The sequence below is a fragment of the Impatiens glandulifera genome, chromosome 3 (assembly GCF_907164915.1).
Source record: "Impatiens glandulifera chromosome 3, dImpGla2.1, whole genome shotgun sequence".
NCBI lineage: Eukaryota > Viridiplantae > Streptophyta > Magnoliopsida > Ericales > Balsaminaceae > Impatiens > Impatiens glandulifera.
Window position 1 is genome coordinate 6707587 of NC_061864.1, and position 21263 is coordinate 6728849.

At 31.5% G+C, this 21263-nt stretch overlaps 5 protein-coding genes across 8 annotated transcripts; all 5 read left to right on the plus strand.

Moving 5' to 3' along the window:
* The first annotated feature begins 3302 nt into the window (after positions 1 to 3302).
* Positions 3303 to 4598, plus strand: LOC124928807 (protein EXORDIUM-like 3). The gene has a single exon (XM_047469054.1). The coding sequence runs from the start codon at positions 3348 to 3350 to the stop codon at positions 4398 to 4400; it is 1053 nt and encodes a 350-aa protein (XP_047325010.1). The 5' UTR covers positions 3303 to 3347; the 3' UTR covers positions 4401 to 4598.
* A 4870-nt stretch (positions 4599 to 9468) lies between these two features.
* LOC124928808 (probable UMP-CMP kinase 2) lies at positions 9469 to 12849 on the plus strand. 4 transcript variants are annotated; one of them, XM_047469058.1, is made up of 10 exons: positions 9469 to 9686; positions 9934 to 9981; positions 10434 to 10488; positions 10741 to 10858; positions 10940 to 11096; positions 11513 to 11593; positions 11699 to 11806; positions 12156 to 12221; positions 12476 to 12535; positions 12618 to 12849. In XM_047469058.1, the coding sequence occupies exons 1-9, from the start codon at positions 9621 to 9623 to the stop codon at positions 12491 to 12493; spliced, it is 717 nt and encodes a 238-aa protein (XP_047325014.1). In that variant the 5' UTR covers positions 9469 to 9620; the 3' UTR covers positions 12494 to 12535; positions 12618 to 12849. The 4 variants fall into 4 exon arrangements, with proteins under 4 accessions (XP_047325014.1, XP_047325012.1, XP_047325013.1 ...); XM_047469056.1 differs by having other exon boundaries at positions 12481 to 12535; XM_047469057.1 differs by having other exon boundaries at positions 12476 to 12849.
* Positions 12850 to 13916: 1067 nt separating this feature from the next.
* LOC124928806 (pentatricopeptide repeat-containing protein At4g25270, chloroplastic) lies at positions 13917 to 16006 on the plus strand. Its single transcript, XM_047469053.1, has one exon. The coding sequence runs from the start codon at positions 13932 to 13934 to the stop codon at positions 15501 to 15503; it is 1572 nt and encodes a 523-aa protein (XP_047325009.1). The 5' UTR covers positions 13917 to 13931; the 3' UTR covers positions 15504 to 16006.
* Positions 16007 to 16387: 381 nt separating this feature from the next.
* LOC124928809 (pectinesterase inhibitor 11-like) lies at positions 16388 to 17275 on the plus strand. The gene has a single exon (XM_047469059.1). It carries the CDS (start codon positions 16468 to 16470, stop codon positions 17059 to 17061), a length of 594 nt encoding a protein of 197 aa, XP_047325015.1. The 5' UTR covers positions 16388 to 16467; the 3' UTR covers positions 17062 to 17275.
* Positions 17276 to 18636: 1361 nt separating this feature from the next.
* Positions 18637 to 20816, plus strand: LOC124929601 (probable pectinesterase/pectinesterase inhibitor 60). The gene is made up of 2 exons (XM_047470005.1): positions 18637 to 19471; positions 20100 to 20816. Exons 1-2 carry the CDS (start codon positions 18637 to 18639, stop codon positions 20792 to 20794), a joined length of 1530 nt encoding a protein of 509 aa, XP_047325961.1. The 3' UTR covers positions 20795 to 20816.
* Positions 20817 to 21263: the final 447 nt, after the last annotated feature.

Here is a 21263-nt window from a genome sequence, read left to right on the forward strand (position 1 = left end):
CTCTAAAAAAAAAATTCAAATCAAGTACCCTAATAAATAATGGTAAAGACTCACTATGTAGACAGAGTTCCAAAATGGTATCTAGAATATTTGATAAATTCAATACTTCTAAACAATAAATAAATTTATCATTATGTCACGGCCAAAAAAATGGTTTAGTTTCTGACTATGAAAAACATGGAAAGAATTAATATGATCCATTTTTTTTTTAATTTATAAAATCAATACGATAGAGCTAAATTTAAATTGTTCAAAGTGAGAATCGAAATATGAGACATGTGTTCTCCTAAAATATTGTAGCATAGAGAGTTAATTAGTTTGAACCTACAGCTATAATGTTAACTTATATATACTAATATTTGTACAATCAATAATTTAAAAACTAATATTTTCTCACAATAACATCACATCCACATTTTAAAATTGTCAAGGTAAAAAAATGTGGGAAATTAAATGAAGATTTTTTAAGTGAAAAATGATAAAACAAAAAAAATAAGAAAGACAAGAGAGTTTTTAATAAACTTTTAGATCGTGCTAGATAAGAAAAAAAATATTTGTTACTAACATACCAAATAAGAAAATAACACTAAGTCAAGTTTCGCATTGTTTTCATGTAGGGCCTTTAATAATTAAAATATTCACCAAAGTGGGTTGAATGGTAGGTTCTCTTGAATTAATTTGCTTGACTGGATTAGGCATTTGAGAAAATTTATTTAATTTCTTCCTTATTTACTACTAGGTTGACAAAGAAACATCTCCATAAGAAATAAAAGTGGAAAATGGAAAATTATATGGCTTAATACAACAAATTAGAATCTTATAGATAGATACGAATTAGTTAGATAATTAAACAGTTCTAATTTCTTAATGTAATCATTCTAAAATCATTGTGACAAAAATCTTATGTAGCTGTCTCGCTAATTAATATAAAATGTTTGATTTTTGTGTGTGTTGACTTAATTAAACTTGTGGAAATTGAAGCACAAACATGATAAATCCGACAAACAAACTACTCTCTGTCATATTTGATCAAACCAACAACCGAGTTAAAAAGAATATGCATCAAACAAACACTATATTCATTGTCCCAACATGAGGAATCAAGATCCGTTTCCAAACAAGATATGTAAAGCCAACTATTGAAATCAAAAACATTTTTTGATGATGATTCTTTGATTGAACACAATGGTGGTGGACAACAATCTAGGCCATGTGGTTGGTTGGAAGCTGTCTCATAATGGATAGACTGTTCCTATGGAAGGAAGGTATGGAGTTGAAAAAAATATTAAAAAAAAAAATTGTAATAGAGCCCTTGACCTTGAGACTCCCAACGAGATATAAGTTGGGCAATGGCACCAAACAGGAGACAAGTTTAATTATTCTTTTGGGTTTGAACTTCAAACATTAATTAAGGTTTAATAATGTTTGAATATAGAGAATGGTGTGTGAGTGGGAACAGAACATAACAGAAATCGAGGGGAAATCTGCAAAGGACAATGAGAAAGTGATTTATTATGGAATGGTGGTGTGGTGGTGAAGCCACAAACAAAATGAAATTTGGGGATCATGGCTCGTGAATGATGGTTCATGGCTCCGGACCACTAGTGGTGTGTTATATAGACAAAACTGTCCCGTTCGTTCTGCACCCACCAAACAATAATGGAATGGGGAACACCCAGAATCTTATGTTTCAATTTCAAAACTATATATTGTACCAATTATTATTATTATTTATTTAAACAGAATTCATATTTTATTATGATTATTAGGTCTTTTATATTAATATTATAGACAAAATAAATAAATAAATAATTATAAGCTTTTATAAGAAGAATGAATAGAGTGGTTGTCTTCCTACATTTCTTTAAAAAAATAGTTATATGTTTTATCGTAATCTTTCATTCCAAACGCGTCTGTACAAAATTCAAATGGTAAAAGAGAAAAAACAAAAATCCCGAATACCGGAACTACCCCGTTTCCCGCCCAAAATGTACTATTAAAGTGATCATCAATATCAAGGATATTTCTTTCCCTCTTTTCAAAAACAAATAAATAAAGAAAATATCAAAAGCAAAACAGAGGTCCCTCCTTTTGTTTCTACAATGTATTGTTTCATGTTCATTATTTAGCATTTTTTAAAATCTTATTTGATTAATTAAAAAACAAGTTATTGAATTACTTTTATGTCTTTTATATTTAAAATTTGTAAAAATAATAGTATTTTGGTATTTTTAAATAAATTTAATATCAAAAGGTTAGAAAAAAAAATAGATTTGATATATATATATTTTTAATATTAAACCAACGCTTAAACTATTCTTTAATAATCATGAACTCGAACAACAATCTAATTTTAGAATTCTTTCATCTTTTTGTTTTATTTATAATTAATAAGGGAGTTATATACACTTTAATTAAAAATAATAATAAAGTGAAGAATGAAAAAAACAAGAAAGAAAGATAATATGTATAATCCTTATTATACATTTAATTAAGTTTTTTTTTTTTATATTTATTTATATATATGATTTTGTTTGAAATAGTTAAACTACCTAACTTCAAATATGAACAATTTAACTAATTTAAAATCATGAATTAATTCAAATTTCAACTACATTATATTTCTTAAATTTGAATTAAAACTTATTTTTTACTAATAAATCAAATTACATTCATTTCACTCTCTATTCATTTTCAATAAAAACATATATATGATCTTTTAGAAATGAATGAGTTATAATATCTTTATCGCCTTAATTTGTAACATCAATGTCTAAAAATATAATAAAACAATTGCTTACTAATTTTATAAATAAAGTTAAAGAGTCATTCAGAATAAATAAATAAATAAAAAAACTATGATATAAATAAATAAAAAAAGTATTTAATATATAAATGAAACAATTTCATTCAGAATTAAATATACAAACAAATCAAAATATATATATTTTTTTTTTTGCAATGAAGAATTTAAAAGAAGATAATCTAAAATGAAGGAAGTAGCAGGCCCACGTTAGGATCGAACAAAACGGAGTTGATGACGACGATGACTATGATGATAATGAACATTGATGATGATTGATGTCTCCTCTTTCTCTTTCCATCATCCATATAGTAAGTGGGTCCCACTTCACAGCTATATTTTTCATTTATTTTTTTTATAAATATATATATACCACCTGTCATCCATTACCCCATACTACACTCTACTATCATACTACCTTCCACATCCTATCCCTCCCCCCTCCAATCTCTTCTATACATTTTCTTTTTGTTTGTATATATATAACCAACCATCTTCTTCTTCTACTGTCTGTCACTCTTCTTCTTCTTCTAGTTCTTTAGCCATGGCCCAATGGTGGTGTTCAAGCAGCCCACACATGGCCCCTGCACTCGCCATAACCATCACTCTTCTTTCTCTCTCCTCCATTTGCCTCTTCTCCCCTGCCGCCGCCTGGAGGCCATGGCCCAATATCAAACCCAACTCCACCGATCTCATCTTCGCCGGTTCCAAAAAATACGAGGGCTCGTCGGAGTTCGTCCACCTCAGATACCACATGGGTCCTGTCTTAACCGCAAATATAACCCTCCATATTATCTGGTACGGGACATGGAAGAATTCCCAGAAACGGATCATCAGAGATTTCGTCAACTCAATCTCCTCCACCGATTCTAAACCGCCGTCCGTCTCCGGCTGGTGGAAAACCGTTCAACTCTATACAGACCAAACCGGAGCCAACATCTCCCGGACCGTCCGGCTCGGCGAGGAGAAGAACGATAGGTTTTACTCTCACGGCAAGACCCTCACGCGCCTCTCTATACAGTCGGTGATTAAAAGCGCCGTAACGGCATCCACACGGCCGTTACCGGTGAACCCGAAGAGCGGGGTATACCTTCTACTAACGGCTGACGACGTCTACGTGCAGGATTTCTGTCAGTCTGTATGTGGGTTTCACTATTTCACGTTTCCGTCAATCGTGGGATTCACGCTCCCGTACGCGTGGGTGGGGAATTCTGGGAAGTTATGTCCGGGTCAATGTGCATACCCGTTTGCGGTACCGAACTATATACCCGGGTTAAAAGCAGTGAAATCGCCGAATGGAGACGTTGGGATTGACGGGATGATAAGTGTTATCGGGCATGAAATAGCGGAGCTGTCGACTAACCCGTTGATAAACGCCTGGTATGCGGGTCAAGATCCGGTGTTTCCAGTTGAGATTGCGGATCTTTGCGAGGGGATATATGGGACGGGTGGAGGTGGGTCGTACACGGGTCAGATGATGAATGGAGGCGATGGAGCCACGTATAACATGAATGGGATCAGACGGCGATTCTTGGTTCAGTGGCTGTGGAACCATGTATTGAATTACTGTACTGGACCAAATGCACTTGATCAGTAGAAGAAGAAGAAGAAACAGAGAATCATCAATCAATAATCGTCTTTTGTTTTGTTCAAGAATATTTCTCTCTCACATCCTTTTCCGTTTTCTCTCTCTCTCTATCTCTAATGGGTCGGTTCAAATTTTCAATTTTAGTTGAAAAAGCTTAGTTAGTTAGTCAACAGTTTGTTGTGTCAATAAAAATATAATTTTTATATCTATTATCCGCCGCATAAATATTTTTAAACTAATTTATTTAATCCATAAAGTGAATTTCAAACTAATTAATGTGAAGCATGGTCAAAATCTAAAATGCATCAATTTCATTTTATATTTTGTCATGCACACATGGCCCGCCACCCATATAAGGTTACCCACAATCACCTCAAAAATTAATTAGATATTTACATTATTATATATCTCAATTTTATTTTTTTCATACAAAAATATATTTTTAAAAACCCTAAACAAAATCTCTTAAAAACTTTGGATTACTTTTGCTGTGATCCATGCTGATATAAGAGTTCATATCAATGAACTCTCAATTATTAATGCACTATGTATTTATATTTTAATAATTTTAAATAATAAAGTAGTATTGAATGCTAAAAAATAAATAAAACTATTCTAGCAACTCAAATTATTAATGCAACTATTTCTTTGATTGGACAACTCATTCCAAGGACTTCAAACAAAAAAAATCTAGTTCAACTAGAAGACTCTAACAATCAAAATTTGACATTAAAGAAGGTTATATTTATTTATATATTTCAAACTTAATTAGTTTAGGACAATAAAATAGTTGTAGTAGCGAGGACCTAACTCTAAACAATAAAATAGTTTAGGACAATCTTAAATCCTTAATCCATAAATTCCAACACTTTTATATATATATATTTATATATATATATATATATATATATATATATATATATTATTTTTTTATTTCTTCGATAGTCTAAATCAAAATTGTTTGATTGATAATGTAGAAATTGCCATCTTCATTGAAATGGTTATCTAGAAAATTTGGATTATTTTACCTTTTAAGTGATTAATCTTCTTAAAACACCAATTACTTATCTTTTGGAAAATAACAAAGTACAAAAAAGTATCGATATAATAAATCAAAACGCATGTAAATGTTGGGGAGACATTATCACATGACCTTAGCATGGATATGCGAATGGAGATTGAGAGACTCACTACAATAAGTGATTTCCCTTCTATTATAATATCTTTAATATTATTTTTAGTACATTTTATTTTGATAATAATATAAATATTAAATTATTTATCTTATATATAATTTTAGTAAATACTCCAATATTATTACTCCAATTGAAGAACTGATTAATTTGGTTATTCTTGCTTTTATTTTCAATATTGGTTATGGCATTTTGTTTTAGAAATCAGCTTGGTTTGATTTTTTTTTTTAATAACAAATCTAGTTTATTTTCAAAAAATAAATTAAGTGGTGTTGAATTTAAGGACGGAGTTTTTTTTTTTTTTTTTTTGATAAAAATACTTAAATTATATCAATATATAATAGAAAATAATTTTTATTTAAATAAAATGTAAATTAATATTTGATTAATTAATTGAATGATGTTATTGGTGAGAAATATTATTAAATTATGTTTGATTATGGTTGAATTTAAAAAGAAACACCATCCAAACAAAGAGCTCATTTGATTTGTTTTTTTTTTATAAAAAAAAATTGTTTAATTCTTGTTTTTAAAGTTGGTTTTGTTGATTAAAGACTAAATCATCTTAATTTTTTTCTCTATTGAATGATATTTTTAAATAATTAAATAAAAAAATATTTTTGTAATTTAATTAATGAAGAGAGTGTGAAGATATATAGATAAAGTGATAGTTAGATTTTAATTAAAAATCCTTTAAAAAACTTTAAAATCCAAATATTAAACAAGCTCTAACTGTGTTTTGTGTCATTGGTTTTGTACTATCTTTCTATAATTTAATATAAACATTTTTTATTTATATCATTTAAAAAAAAAATTAAAACAGTTTGATATTCAGGTCTAATTAGAAAAATGGGTTCAATTTTATATATGAATAATTTAATATAAAATATTAGAATAATTATAATTTTAATGCAAATGAATGTTTATGAATTTTGTAATTAGTTATCCTTCTTATTTTTAAGTTTAAATTCTGTAGTATAATCAGTGGCGGACCTACAAGGGGGCCTTGGGCGGCCTGGGCCTCCCCTAACTAGGGTAAAACTTTTAAGATATTATATATATATGTTCATCAAATAAGGCTTTGCCTGATTGGTTTTGGAGTTGAAATTTATAATGGAGGTCAGGTGATCAAACCCTACCTCTACTATAATTATGACCTTTTATTTTATACAAACACTATAAAAAAAACTAATTCATAATTATATTATTCTAATTTCAAATATAATTTTATTAAAGTAATTATTATTAATATTTTATTTTATACAAAAAAATAATATTTTCTAAAATACAATATTTATAATAATACATAAATTTTAGTTAATATATAAATAACATTTATTTATATAAGTTAAAATATAAAGAATTATATATAAAATAATAAAAATCATATAATATTATTATTTATTTTAAAACTATATTTATATTATAATTTATATATATATATATTATTAATTTTAATATAATTAATAATACAAATTACTTATAAATATAAGGGTAAAATAACCATTTATATAAATATAAGGGTAAAATATTATTTTATATTTCTTAATTTTAAATTAATTTTAAATTATTTCAACAAATAAATGTATTTGTTAGATTTTATTTAGGGGTTGTGACACATATTTATTTTTAATCATTTATTTTATGTAGGATATAGAATAATGAAGATGTTCTATAAACGAATTTGTACTTCTACATCACATGACCAACATGAGTCTTCTCAATCAATTAATGAGCCTACTAATGAGTCTAATGTTACTGATTATACATGGTTAGAATATAGCATATCAAAAGATGCATCATTTTGTTTTTGGTGTTATCTTTTCAAACCTTTAAATAGAGAAAACGTAGATGATACATTTATAGGAAATGAGTACAAAAATTGGAAAAGAGCATTAGAAAGATTCAATCGTCATATGAGAACTTTAAATAGTTGTCCTATTGAAGCTAGAATTCAATTTGAATCATTTTAAGATCAAAGATGTAACGTGAGAAACGTTTTACGTACACATGGTCGTGATATATAAATAAATTATCACACATGTTTAACGACAATATTTGATGTAACACGCTTTCTATTGAGGCAAGGATTACCTTTTCGAGGACATGATGAGTCAAGTAGTTCATCAAATAAAGGAAATTTTCTTGAATTGATTGATTGGTATTGTCAACGTAATGAAGATATTTGTCTTCTTTTGTACCGACTCATGGACAAGAATAATTTAGTAATTGTGCTTATTAGTATTTTTATATAATTATCGAGTAAAATTTTAATTAAAAAATACATTTATTTGATAGCCAAAAAATGCTACGTTATTATGTATTTGGCCCCCTGAGAAAATATTTCTGGTTCCGCCACTGAGTATAATTATCATATTCTTATACAAATTCAAATTTAATTCAAACTCATTTGAAATTATAGTTCCATATTCACGTCAGAATAAAAACTAAGGGCTTGTTTTATTTGGATTATCTCAAAATCAAATTAGTTTTTCTTCTAAAGAAAAGTGTTTAATAAAAAAAAAATTATTTAAATGATTTGAATAAAATAAATAAAATTGTTATAAGAATAAGATAATTATATTACAGAATAATGATTTAAAAAGGAAATTTTGAGTTTTGAATAATGTTTGAAATGATAGGATATCGTTTGAGTAGAATTGAAAAAAAAAAAAATTCTCTGTATAACTCTAATTTCATTGAAAAATAACTGATTGATTATTAGGTGTTATTTTATTTAATTTTAAATTTAATCCAAAATTTATACATAATACGGATGAGTTTTGATTGAGAACAGAGTGGGATAATATACAAATGTTTTGTTATAATTGGTTAATTTGCAATGAAAGTTAATTTCTTTACACATAATATTATGTTTTAAAGAATGATTATGTAAAAGGAATATATTATGCTCTCAACTAAAAGAAAATAGTATTTTCCATAGTTAAAATGAACATAAAACATTATATTAGTTATTTCGCTCTATTTGAAATCTAAATGGATTTGGACTATAATTTTTTAATTTATTTAAAATTATTATTTTATTTGGTATTAATTTAAATAAAATAATATTTCAATTTTTTTAAATTAAATATATATTAACATATTTAATAACACTTATTTGTTCAAATCAAAGTTTAAATGTTTTTAAATATGCTCATGTAATCATGTTAATAAATATGTTTAAGTGTTTAACAACAAAATGAAGTTTTTTAATAATCATGTTCATTTGTTTAACAACAAAATGAAGTTAATGTTAATTATCTAATTATGGGTACTATAACTAATATATTTGTAAAAATAACCAAATAATGTTTAAATTCAACTGTGTTTGAATTTTACATATATTCAAACTATTATATATCTCATTTCAGGTGTATTTAATTTTTTTTAAATAAACATCATTCTTGAAATTATATTCTATTCATTTACTTTCAATATTTGTAAATACGATTACATATTTATTTTTTCAAAAACAATACATCACTACTTACTTTGACTCTAAAGTCTACAATTTAATAAGAAATAATCTTAATTGTTTTTTTTGACGAACTTTACAATCTATCATAAACTAAATGATATCTTATAAATATTTTGTCAATATTTTTTTATTAAAAGAGTAATTTTATCAATGTGTTCAAATATTTCATTGATTTTAATTATTTACAAATGTCAAGTTTGAGCATAATGATATTATTAATTGATATACAATGATATTATTAGTTTTTACAAACATATATTTTTAATTAAATAACAAGAACATGAACATATTATTATTTGGTTATTAGAAGAAGGCAAATGAATAAAAAAAATAAAAAAATAGACTTTTATAAAAGCGAATAAAGGCCTTAAATGTTTCTACGTGTAAGTTACGCTTTCTTTCTTTCTCCTTCAGTGAGCTTCCCACGTTTGGAAAAAGGGCACGGTCTTTTGGTGGTTCAGCACAGTAGAGTCTTCCGTACTTGGTCGATCAAATTGGCAATGAAGTCGTCACCAATTCTCCTCCAATCCTAGTAGTTTTTTTCAGATAAGAGAGATGTGGAGGCGCACGATTCGTCTCTCTTCGATTCTAGCTTCATCCAGACCTTCTCTCATTATTCAGGTACGCACGCACGCTCTAATATGCTTTTTATATCCTCTAATTTGAGATGGCGACTCGATAAATTATGATCAGGATCTGTTGATTCGCCTTCCCGACGAATTTTAATAGTTTATTCCTTACATCGTTCCTGTTTTACGTTGTTATTCATAGGAGATTTTCATTATCCTTTTCGATTAAGTTGCAATGTAGTAACTATCTCCTTTTTTGATTCTGATGCGCCTCATTGCTTACTTCTTTCTGTTGTTAGACGGAGACAGCTTATAGATTGAAGATTTCTGAAAGATTCTGCTCAGAGGTATTTGGATCGATCGAGATTTATTTTGGAAAAAATGAAAACTTTGATTAAACATCGTTGACTGTTCCATTTCACTGTAAATCTATGAAAGGGATTTTTTTTTCTGTCTTACTTGCAAAATTGTCAGCAGCTAAAGCTACATGTGACAATGACATCTCTGTATTGTTTGCAACTCAAACAAAATCAGCGTTTAATATTTTTTATGCTGCACTCTATAGTTTGAAAATGTTCTTAACTTGGGGTTTCTTTTGGTCAGATGCTATACTCACACCAGAAATTTTGAAGCTTATCCAGGAAATTTACTGATTGATTTTGTATTTCGTAATTGTTAGATTTTGTACTCCTGCATCTTAGTTTTGTAATGGGGTCTTTTATTGAGGCATATTCTTGTGTTGAAGTTTCCTGATATTTACAGTTTTTGCTGTTACTGTACTGCAACTCCTAAAATTTAGGTCAATGGTGGAAGTCCAGCAAGAGATAAAACACCGTTTATAACTTTTGTTTTAGGTAATTTATCTTTCTCTCTGTATGTATGTATGTATATACATGTACACTTAAAAAAGAAAACACATGTTCTGAGAAATGTAACTTGCTTATGTTTCTTTTAGTATGTGCTCTGATGAAACCTTTGATTTACCATATATATTATCAAAACTTGGCACAGAATCTGTGTACATGCTTTACCGAGTTAGCTTAATAATACTAATCCAACATTGCTACAGTTTGAATGTGTTCTCATTCCTGCTTCCATAATTTCAGGAGGTCCTGGTAGTGGAAAAGGTACACAATGTGCAAGGCTGGCTGAGATGTTTGGTTTTACACACTTAAGTGCAGGAGATCTTCTGCGAGAGGAGATATCATTGAATACTGAGAATGGGTAAGAATGTCAAAAGTCGAGTGTCATCATCTTATTCTGGGTGACCAATTTCATGGGGATTGAAATCTGACCATCTTCTAGTTCAATGATCCTCAACACAATTAAGGAGGGCAAAATTGTTCCAACCGAAGTGACTGTGAAACTGATCCAAGAGGCTATTAATTCAAGTGCAAATGATAAATTCCTCATCGATGGCTTCCCTAGAACTGAGGAGAACCGCCTGAAATACGAACAAATCGTGAGCGTTCTCTTCCCTGAAATTTCCCTTTCAAACCTGAAATTTCCCTTTCAAACCTCAGCCAATCACTTGCTGACATATTTTATCATATTTCCTCCCAAGAATAGGAAGGCTGCTGCTGCACATTCATTTGAATGTGTTTCTTTGTTTACGCAGTATGTACAAATTGTTGCTACTGTTTTCTTTTCATGGCATGGTATAAAAAGTTCCACATTATCTTTAAGATCATTATCCTGAAATTCAATAACTTGTAGGCAAAAATGTCTCTTAGGTGCCTACTAAGTTTAACCTGTCAATAATTGTATTGTATACTACAGCGGCTTATGAAGTTTCATTGAGAAATGCGTCTGCAAAATAGGCTTATTCTGTTACTGGACCAAAACCCAGGCATATAACACTGTTTACTTCACATACAGGTTGGAGGTGAACCTAACATGGTGCTTTTCTTTGACTGCCCTAAAGATGAGATGGTGAAACGGTTACTGAGCCGGAATCAGGTAATTAAACATGTAATTTGCAATACTATTTATCCATAAAATTCTAATAATACACACCCACATAAAGGGAAACAAAAGATAACATGAATTTCCCCTATAATTCAGGGTAGGATTGATGATAACATAGAGACCATTGGGAAGCGTATGGAAGTGTTCAGAGCTGTAACACTTCCTGTTATCAACTACTATTCCAATAAAGGAAAATTATACAAGGTACTCTCATCAATGAGCATCAAGTATCACTTCATGTCAAATTTGATCTATAATCACACATATATTAATACTTGTATAATCATATTTTGCAAAATGATAATTACAAGCGCAAATGTAAAAGTATATATAGTTTTCTTACTTTCAGATTTTCAGTAGTCTAGGTTTGCTTTCTTGCTTTCTCCATAATGAGGTCTTTATGACATTCATAATGAGGTCTTTATGACATCCATAATGAGGTCTTTATGACACACACCCTCCAAGCAAAATGGAGTATGAAACTGCAGAGCAGCAGTTTGTTTGGTCATGTTATCAAAATTTTAAGCTGACAGAAGCCAATTAATTCTTGCAGATTATGGCTGTTGGGACCGAAGACGAGGTATTTGAACGAGTTAAACCAATTTTTACTGGATTGAAGGTATGTTTATACTAGTGAATACATAGTTTAGTTTTCTGCACTTAAATAAGTTTTTGCAAAGAAGGCAAGTTTAGCTCAGAGCACAAGGCTCATAACCTCCACAATGTCTTTAAAAAAACAAAATCAGTCTTTGTAGTTTGGCCTGAACTAGAATTGAAAAAAAAAAAAAAACTAATAATAATGAGCACCATAAAAACAGATGATAATAATTGAATCAGTGGTGTACTGTTGTGATTGTGGTCTATGAATGGCAGCAAAGTTTGGAGGCGTAATGAAGCTGAATATCTGAAGAGGACAGAGGACATCTGAGGGAGGTTAGTACATTGTATGTAATGAGGACAGGAGAGCTATATATATAAGATTAATAATAATGGATGAGATGTTTTTGTCATCCAGTGGAGTGAAGTAAAAGTAGCTAATGATGAACCCCCTTGTTTTAGTTCCTTGGTGGGGCCAGAGAAGCTTCAATATTTTTCCAAGCACGAATTATGCTTAAATTGGTCAACATTTGTACCAAGTTTTAATGCTCTGCAATTGCACACAGTCAGACCATGTCTTCTTCTTTTTATTTACGTGATGAGTGAATGTTTTGTGAAAATATTAAATATAATACCCATTTACATCCCTACATAATTGTTGGCTATAGCCTATAGATAAAACCACCTAGGGTCATTGAGTAGGTAAAGGGCTTGGCTGGCTGGCTGGGTGGATGGATGGAGTGGGATCCACAGATTAATTTATTTCCTTCCTAGTAGGTAACTGAAAATCATTAAATAACATTTGAGGTCACCCCTTCAATAAGAGTAATCTAGGGTTTAGGGTACACTTGAAAGATTTTCAGTAATGATACACATGAAACTTTAATTTGTAAGGATTGATGCAAACTTTGAATTATAATTTATTTAAGAAGCTAGTTTAACCATTTTTTAATTTAAAATTTATGAGAATCGAACTGCATTTTAGTGCCTATTTTATTGTTATTGGAAATTTGGTACTGTAAGTTGCAGCGACAACTTGCACAAGTTTTTTCAAACTTGTTAGTTTTTCCTTCATTTTTTTATATAATAAAACAGTACCGGGTTACCGGCCGTGTAAATTTGGGCCTAGTATGGTAGAAATGGGCCACTTGGATGATTAAGGTATGTTGTGAGTCTTGTGACTTGTGAGTGCACTGACCAGACCATTTCCAGATTGAAAAACAAATAAATCCTTGAGACTCGTATATTTAGTCCATTTGAGGAGGACAAAATGCCCAGGAAAAAATTACTCTAAAATATATTATTAGTTATTATTATTATTATTACTTGTATATATAAATAAATTTAAGAAACAAAAAATAAAGATCCATGCAATATAACCTTATTTTTAAATTTCTAGCATAAATTAATTTATTTCTCAATAAAATTGAAATAATTTATAAACTCTATATAATTATAAAATGGCAATTTTTTAAATTAATTTAAGGGTGTAAATTCTAAGAGCCATTATACACCATTTCTTCCATTTCGGTGACCTTCAATTACTTGAGATTGTTACAACTTACAAGCATAATTGAAGATAATCTAATGGGTCAGAAACATTTTGGGTATATATATCAATTTCATGCCTAATAATATAAAATATAAGTGATAGAGATTTATTTGAACCTTACTCTAAATGTCTGGGACTGAATTGTCATTTTATCCTACCAAATAAAGGCAAGTAATTGATATGGATTGCCAATTGAATCAGAATCCATCCACGTTGATGGAAGTGCTTACCTTGCGTCCTTCAAGTCTTGGCGTCTTCTTCTCTTCAATTCTCTGTCGTAATTCCTCCTCATCTGCTAAACGTAGTCGTCAATCAAAAGTAATATTTAGGAAACCCAAGCCAACTCCACTTCTAACTCAACCCAAACCCAAGACGAAACTTGAAGCCCTCAACAAAGTTGTTGTAGAACTAGAAAAATCATTCGATAATGGCATAAGATTCGATCCTGATATCTTCGCTTCCCTTCTCGAAACATGCTTCCAATTGCAAGCTTTCACTCTTTGCTCTCGCATTCACCGCCTCATTCCAGAAAAGCTTCTCAAAAGAAACGTGGGTCTCTCATCCAAAATGCTCAGACTTTATGCAGCCGATGGACAGCTGGAAGTTGCACACCAACTGTTCGATAAAATGTTCGAACGAAATGTCTCGCCTTTCCCGTGGAATTCACTTATCTCGGGCTATTCTGAGCAGGGTTTGTATAACGATGCATTGGCTCTTTACTTTCAGATGGTAGAAGAGGGAGTTGAACCGGATCGGTTTACTTTTCCTAGAGTTTTGAAAGCTTGCAGTGGAATTGGCTCGATTCATGCTGGTGAAGAAGTTCATCGGCATATTGTCCGTACTGGATTTTTCAGAGATGAATTCGTGCAAAATGCTCTTATAGACATGTATGCAAAATGTGGTGATATTGTGAAGGCGCGAGCCGTTTTTGATAAAATGACGTCTCACGACAACGTTTCTTGGAATTCAATGATCACTGGTTATATTCATCACGGTCTTTTAACAGAGGCATTGAATGTCTTCCGCGAGAGTTTATCATTTGGGTATGAACCAGATTCAGTTGCCATATCTGCTATTCTAACAGGGATGCCGTCTCTAAAATTGGGAGCCCAAGTCCACGGATGGGTTATCAGACGAGGAATCGTATGGGAATTATCAGTGGCGAATTGTTTAATCTTTTGGTATTCTAAAATGGGGAAGATAGTTAACGTCCGCACCCTGTTCGACAAAATGCCAGAAAAAGATGTAGTGTCATGGAATTCCATAATTTCAGCTCACTATAAGCACACAAAAGCTCTTGATTACTTCGAGATGATGGAAGACAACAATGTTATTCCAGATAGCATAACGTTTGTGTCATTGCTGTCAGTTTGTGCTCAAATGGGTTTGGTTAAGAAAGGAGAAGAGTTGTTTTTAAAGATGAAACAGAGATATAAATTAGAGCCAATCATGGAACATTATGCGTGCATGGTAAATCTGTATGGAAGAGCTGGTCTGATTAATGAGGCTTACAAAGTAATAACAAAAGAAATGGAGTTTGATGCTGGTCCAACTGTATGGGGTGCATTGTTATATGCTTGTTCTGTTCATGGTAATGTAGAAATTGGAGAAGTTTCAGGCATGAAACTATTTGAGTTGGAGCCAGATAACGAGCATAATTTTGAGCTTTTGATGAAGATCTATGGCGAGGCGGGTAGATTGGAGGATGTGGAGAGAGTGAAAAGAATGATGGAGGAAAGAGGATTATGTTAGTGAACTTATGTATATAGATGATTACCACAAAAGAAAACTTATGTCAGGTTACTCAGGTATGTATGAAAAAAAGTTTTAAATTTGAATTAATTAAAAAAAATGTTCATTCTTGATGCAATGTTTGCAATAACAACTATCTTTGGGAGGCTAACACTTCACTTCAATCCTGAGGCTATTATTGTTAGTTAATTAATTTGTATAAATTGGTAAATTAGTGTGTTTAATAAACTAAGGTGGACAAACACAATAGAATAGAACATAATGTTAGTATCTTATGTCCTCCATTTTGAGTTTAAGACGTTTTAATAGGAAATCTAATCTATGATATTTGGTCTCTTAGACACGACTCTTTACACTTAAATTAAACCAATCGGTTACTGAGTTAATTTGTATTGATTATTATTATGTCATGATCATGTGATACCAATGTAAACACGTTTGTCATACCAAACTATGTGCATAATGATTTGCTTTGGCATAAATTTGTTATTTGGTTTTCCATAGTTAACTGGTTATAATGATTACTGTCGGTATGGGCTGGGTGTGTCGGTAGCTAAAGTTAATATTATTATTATTATTGTTCACATTTATTATAGATTTACATAGAAGAGAACGGCAAATGTGAACTTAACCATTGATTCCCATGACCTCAAAGAAAGAGCTCAATCGCTTTCCCTCCTTTATGTATGGTCCAAACCCTAGTTAATAATTGATCACGTTTCTCCTTTTCTCAACCACTCACTCCTTCAAAGTCCAGTCCAGACATAAACAATAAAGCCCATGTTTTCTTACAGCAAATGTCTTGTCAAGTCCTTTTTTTGAAAGGGGCCGTAACACCTCTTCCCTCACTAACTATGTATATATATATATATTTATATATCATCTTTCCTTAGAATAATAATATCCTCTTTCTCATCCTCATCCTATCTAGCTTCTAGCCTTATCTGCTGAGACACTTGAATTAATGGCCAAATCCATCCTCTTCCTGATCTCTCTTTTCTATGCCGGTAGTATTACCGTTGTCATCTCTTCCTCCACCTCCGCCGCCACGACAAGCTTCATCCAGGTTTCATGCCGGGCAACAACATACCCTACTGTCTGTGTTCAGTCCTTGGCCGGCTACGCAAGCACAATACAGAAGAGCCACCGTAAACTGGCACACACAGCCTTGTCAGTGAGCTTGGAGCAGGCTCAGTCCACTAGAGCGTTTGTGAATAAGCTGACCAAGTTCAAGGGTCTTAAGTCCAAGGAGATAGAGGCCATCCAGGACTGTCTCGAGGAGATGAACGATAGTGTGGACAGGATAAGCCAATCGGTTCAGGAGCTCAAAACAATTGGGTCCTCCCGTGGTCAGAGCCAAGACTTCTTCTGGCATATGAGCAATGTGCAGACATGGGTCAGTGCCGCCTTAACGGATGACACCACTTGCATGGACGGATTCTCAGACAAAGGGTTTAACCCCAGAATTAAGGCTTCCATTAAGACCCGAGTCACAAATACTGCTCAGCTCACTAGCAATGCCCTATCCCTTATTAATCACTTTGCTGCAAAATTCTGACCACTCAGGCCTCAGCCAGCAGCTATCCTATCACTAGCAATTAATTTTGATGTTTTATAATATTGTGATATAATTACCTATATAAGTAAGATTAACAAATCATGTGTGTTTATATACTCTGTCCAGCTAGTTATTATGTTTGTATCAATTAAATCTCTGGTGCTTGCTGTTTTATTTTGTAATTAGAGAAGCAAATTAATATATTTATATATATGTGTGAGATTTTTTCAGGTCAAATCAGTATTTATAAGGAACCAAGGAATTAAGGCAATTAATTAGTCTATTCGGACAATAATAATTAATTGAACTTATTATTATATTATTTAAAAAACAAATGTCAAATTACTATATTTAGTGAAGCAAAGCGATGATACAGATGGGCCCATTTTCTAGTTTCTTCTTGAAACAAACAATTGTGGTATGGCCCGTACGGGTCTATTAACGAACTGGGCCATAACCCCCAATAATAGCGGTGGATGTCCTATAAAATCTTCTTCTTTTTTCATTTTATTATTTGCCTCCTCATCATTTAATTTCTGACACTTATATGAGATTTATTGATAATCTTTTAATTATTTTATATTTAAAAATACATTATTAATGTGCAAGAAGAGGTAAGATAGTTAATATGCATAATAATTTTAAATGGGTTAACTAACCTGAGTTGTCTGGGTTTCAACTGTAGAAATATAAATTAAACTATATATATAGTAAAAATAAATATTACAGTAGGAAATTAATAAGGGATCATTGATCACTAAAGAAGAATTAAGCACTACTAATTAATTACTCATGAAGAATCTAAGAGGCTGTGATCTGCTCCAGCCAGCCAGCCATGATTGATCCGTAAAGAAAGGGATGTTGCACATGCTTAAATTAGGGTTTAAGTCCTCCCTACATTTAATTATTTATTTATACATTCCATTTGATCTGTTTCTTATCACAATATTTAACGTCAAATTAAACCTTATCATCATGGAAATGCAATATAATATATAATATATATAATAAATAGTGCTAGCTAATCAATTAATTAGAATCTATCTATTTAGCTAGCTAGCTAATCATTATTTGATGCTTACTCCCTTTATTAATTTGTCGGGCCGTGGTGTGTACGGAATGTCTAATTTCTTTCTTAATTACTTAATCACAAATGTACGTATCATACATATATAGAGAAGATTATTAATTAAGACCCCATCCCCATGATTTCAGAAAATCACTTGAAAACATTATAATTCATGAACTAATTAAAAGCCTAATAAAAAAATAAATTTAAAAAGTTATCATGAATGACGTGTATATATAACATTAATTAATGTTTACATAAAATTGTCAGCGTATTAGTTTCGTAGTAACATATATAATTTATAAGGTAAGGATATGAACATGCGAGGTATATTAAACAATTCAATATTAATATTTTCACATAAACCTAAGCCAACTGTCTTTCTCTCATTCTCATTCCAAGTTTTAAGTCATACATATAATAGAGAAGACATTGAATTTTGGATCTATAATTCATTCATTCATTCATTTGTCTTTCCTCTCTTTGAGAAAATGATCACTAGAATAATGATACTCTTACAATTCATTCTCTTGGTATTTGCATCCCCACTTCTTCGAGGCTCCGAGGTTGACCAGTGGTGCGACACCACTCCCCACCCTCAACCATGTCGGATCTTCATGGCCCGCTACAATCCGAGGCATCGGGCCGAGTTTCGAGACATGGCAATTCAAGTAGCATTAGCTCGTGCTACTCATGCACTCGAGACGGCCCAAGGTCTCGAGCCTCAATGCCATAGCAAGCGCACGAAGGCGGTTTGGCTCGATTGCCTAAACCTCTTTCGCGACATGGTTGCGCAGCTCAACCGTACTAGCATCGGCCATTGTAACGCCTTGGACGCCCAAACGTGGCTCAGTGCTGCGTTGACCAACCTCGAAACCTGTCGTTCCGGATCTTCCGATCTCAATGTCACGCGTTTCGCCTCGGCCATGCTTTCGAACAATGTCTCGGAGCTGATAAGTAACACTTTGGCTATAAACGGGGCTACGATTAAAAATGAGGAAGCTGCGGAAGGGGTGAATGAGTTTCCTGATTGGATGACGGTTAAAGAGAGGAAGATGTTGCAAGATGCATCTTTGGCGTCCAAGGCTAACGTAGTGGTGGCTAAGGATGGGTCCGGAAGGTTTAGTACGGTTCAGTCGGGGATAAATTACGCGGTTTCGAGCAGGAGAGGAAACGAGAGAGTGATTGTTTACGTAAAACGAGGTGTTTACCAAGAGAACGTCGAAATCGCGAGTTCTATGGGTCAGATCACGTTGGTCGGAGACGGACTTAAGTATACCATAATCACCGCCAGCCGCAGCGTTAAAGGAGGATTCACAACTTACAGTTCGGCAACTTTCGGTATGTACTACCATCAATTAATCGATTAATTAATGAGATAACAAATTATACATTATCATATTTTGAATGCTACATATTTAAAAACATCTTCATTTAATTGGGGAATAATAAATTCATTAAGTTTATCACAAAAAGAATCTTGTAATATATCACGTGATCATGAACAAAAGTCAACCTTACTTCTATTTGAATTAACATAAATTTATGTATTTAAAAAGTAAAATAAAAAAATTTAGTCATTGACATAAAATCATCCAAAAAATAAAAAAATTTAAATACAAATGTATTAAGATTTAACATAGACAAAACAACGTTCTGTTTATTATAATATTTAACCACTATAGTATAATAGTTTGGTTAATTATAATACAAAATTATTTTATGTTTTTAATATAACATAAAATGTAATAACTTAAATTAAATAAATAAATACACTTATTATTTGACTTAGAGCATTCCAAATTTATTTTATTTTAATTTTAAAATATAAAAAAAAAAAAGTTTGTAGAGGACATGGTCACATGAACCAACTATTTTAAGTAGGTGTTGCTGTGAATTTCCTACTACATTACTTGATCTTATTTATTTTTGTAATGAACCGTGAATGTATATTGATCTCATTTGCAAGGTGTGAGTGCGCCCGGTTTCATAGCCAGGGGTGTTACGTTTCGAAACACCGCCGGTCCACAAAAAGGACAAGCCGTAGCCCTACGATCATCATCCGATCTCTCCGTGATCTACTCGTGTGGTGTAGAAGGTTATCAAGACACTCTTTTCGTACTAGCCCAACGACAATTCTTCAAGTCTTGTTATATTTATGGTACAATAGATTTCATATTCGGCAATGCAGCCGCGGTCTTTCAGAATTGTATTATATATGCAAGAAGACCCTTAAGTGGGCAAGCCAACGTCATAACCGCCCAAGGTCGGGGTGACCCGTTTCAAAACACGGGCATCTCAATTCAAAGATCTCAAGTCATTGCCGCACCGGATCTTGCCCGGGTCGTGAACTCCGTGAGCACGTACTTGGGTAGGCCCTGGCAGAAATACTCTCGAACCGTTTTTCTAAAGTGTTATTTGGGTAGTTTGGTGAATCCGGTTGGATATATGCCTTGGGATAATAGTAATTTCGGACAGGATACATTGTATTATGGTGAGTACAGGAATTTTGGACCGGGTTCCTCCACTACAAAGAGAGTCAATTGGAAAGGTTACCATGTTATAACTAGTTCCGGTGTCGCATCACAATTCACGGTGGCTAATATGATCACAGGCCAGTCCTGGTTGCCGACCACCGGAATCCCTTTTATTACCGGTCTTTGATGAATCTGTTGTATTTGTATATTTTTTTATATAGCTAAAGAAACTTGTATTAATTATGAACTTGTTGTAAACTCAAACACCGCACCACAATGAGCACAAATTCATTATTTACAGGTACCTAGTTGCACATATATAGTTAATTTTATTCTTTTTCCAAATAAATATATAAAATATTATTTTTATTATTATTTTTTTAGATCAATGTATATTAAAATAGGATAAATAATTATTTAAGTACACCAAAAAGAATATGATATGAGAATAAAATAAAAATCATAAAACATCAAATATGGAATATATATATACCAATAGTTTATTAAGCTTGTAAAATATCATTAATGTATTTTTTTTTTTAAACAATAGCTATAATAAAATAAAAATGAACAATTTAATATATATATAAATACCAATAAATTAATGATAAATTTATAAATACCAATAGTTTATTGAGCTTGTAAAATATCATTTA

Bases quoted from the DNA above. Each gene is read 5' to 3' on its own strand.
- LOC124928808 (XM_047469055.1), top strand. From the start codon at position 9,621: ATGTGGAGGCGCACGATTCGTCTCTCTTCGATTCTAGCTTCATCCAGA. The intron at 11,097-11,512 runs GTGAGCGTTCTC...CTTCACATACAG, and splicing joins GCCTGAAATACGAACAAATC to GTTGGAGGTGAACCTAACAT. The intron at 11,594-11,698 runs GTAATTAAACAT...CCTATAATTCAG, and splicing joins GGTTACTGAGCCGGAATCAG to GGTAGGATTGATGATAACAT.
- LOC124928807 (XM_047469054.1), top strand. From the start codon at position 3,348: ATGGCCCAATGGTGGTGTTCAAGCAGCCCACACATGGCCCCTGCACTC.
- LOC124928809 (XM_047469059.1), top strand. From the start codon at position 16,468: ATGGCCAAATCCATCCTCTTCCTGATCTCTCTTTTCTATGCCGGTAGT.
- LOC124928806 (XM_047469053.1), top strand. From the start codon at position 13,932: ATGGATTGCCAATTGAATCAGAATCCATCCACGTTGATGGAAGTGCTT.
- LOC124929601 (XM_047470005.1), top strand. From the start codon at position 18,637: ATGATACTCTTACAATTCATTCTCTTGGTATTTGCATCCCCACTTCTT. The intron at 19,472-20,099 runs GTATGTACTACC...CTCATTTGCAAG, and splicing joins TTACAGTTCGGCAACTTTCG to GTGTGAGTGCGCCCGGTTTC.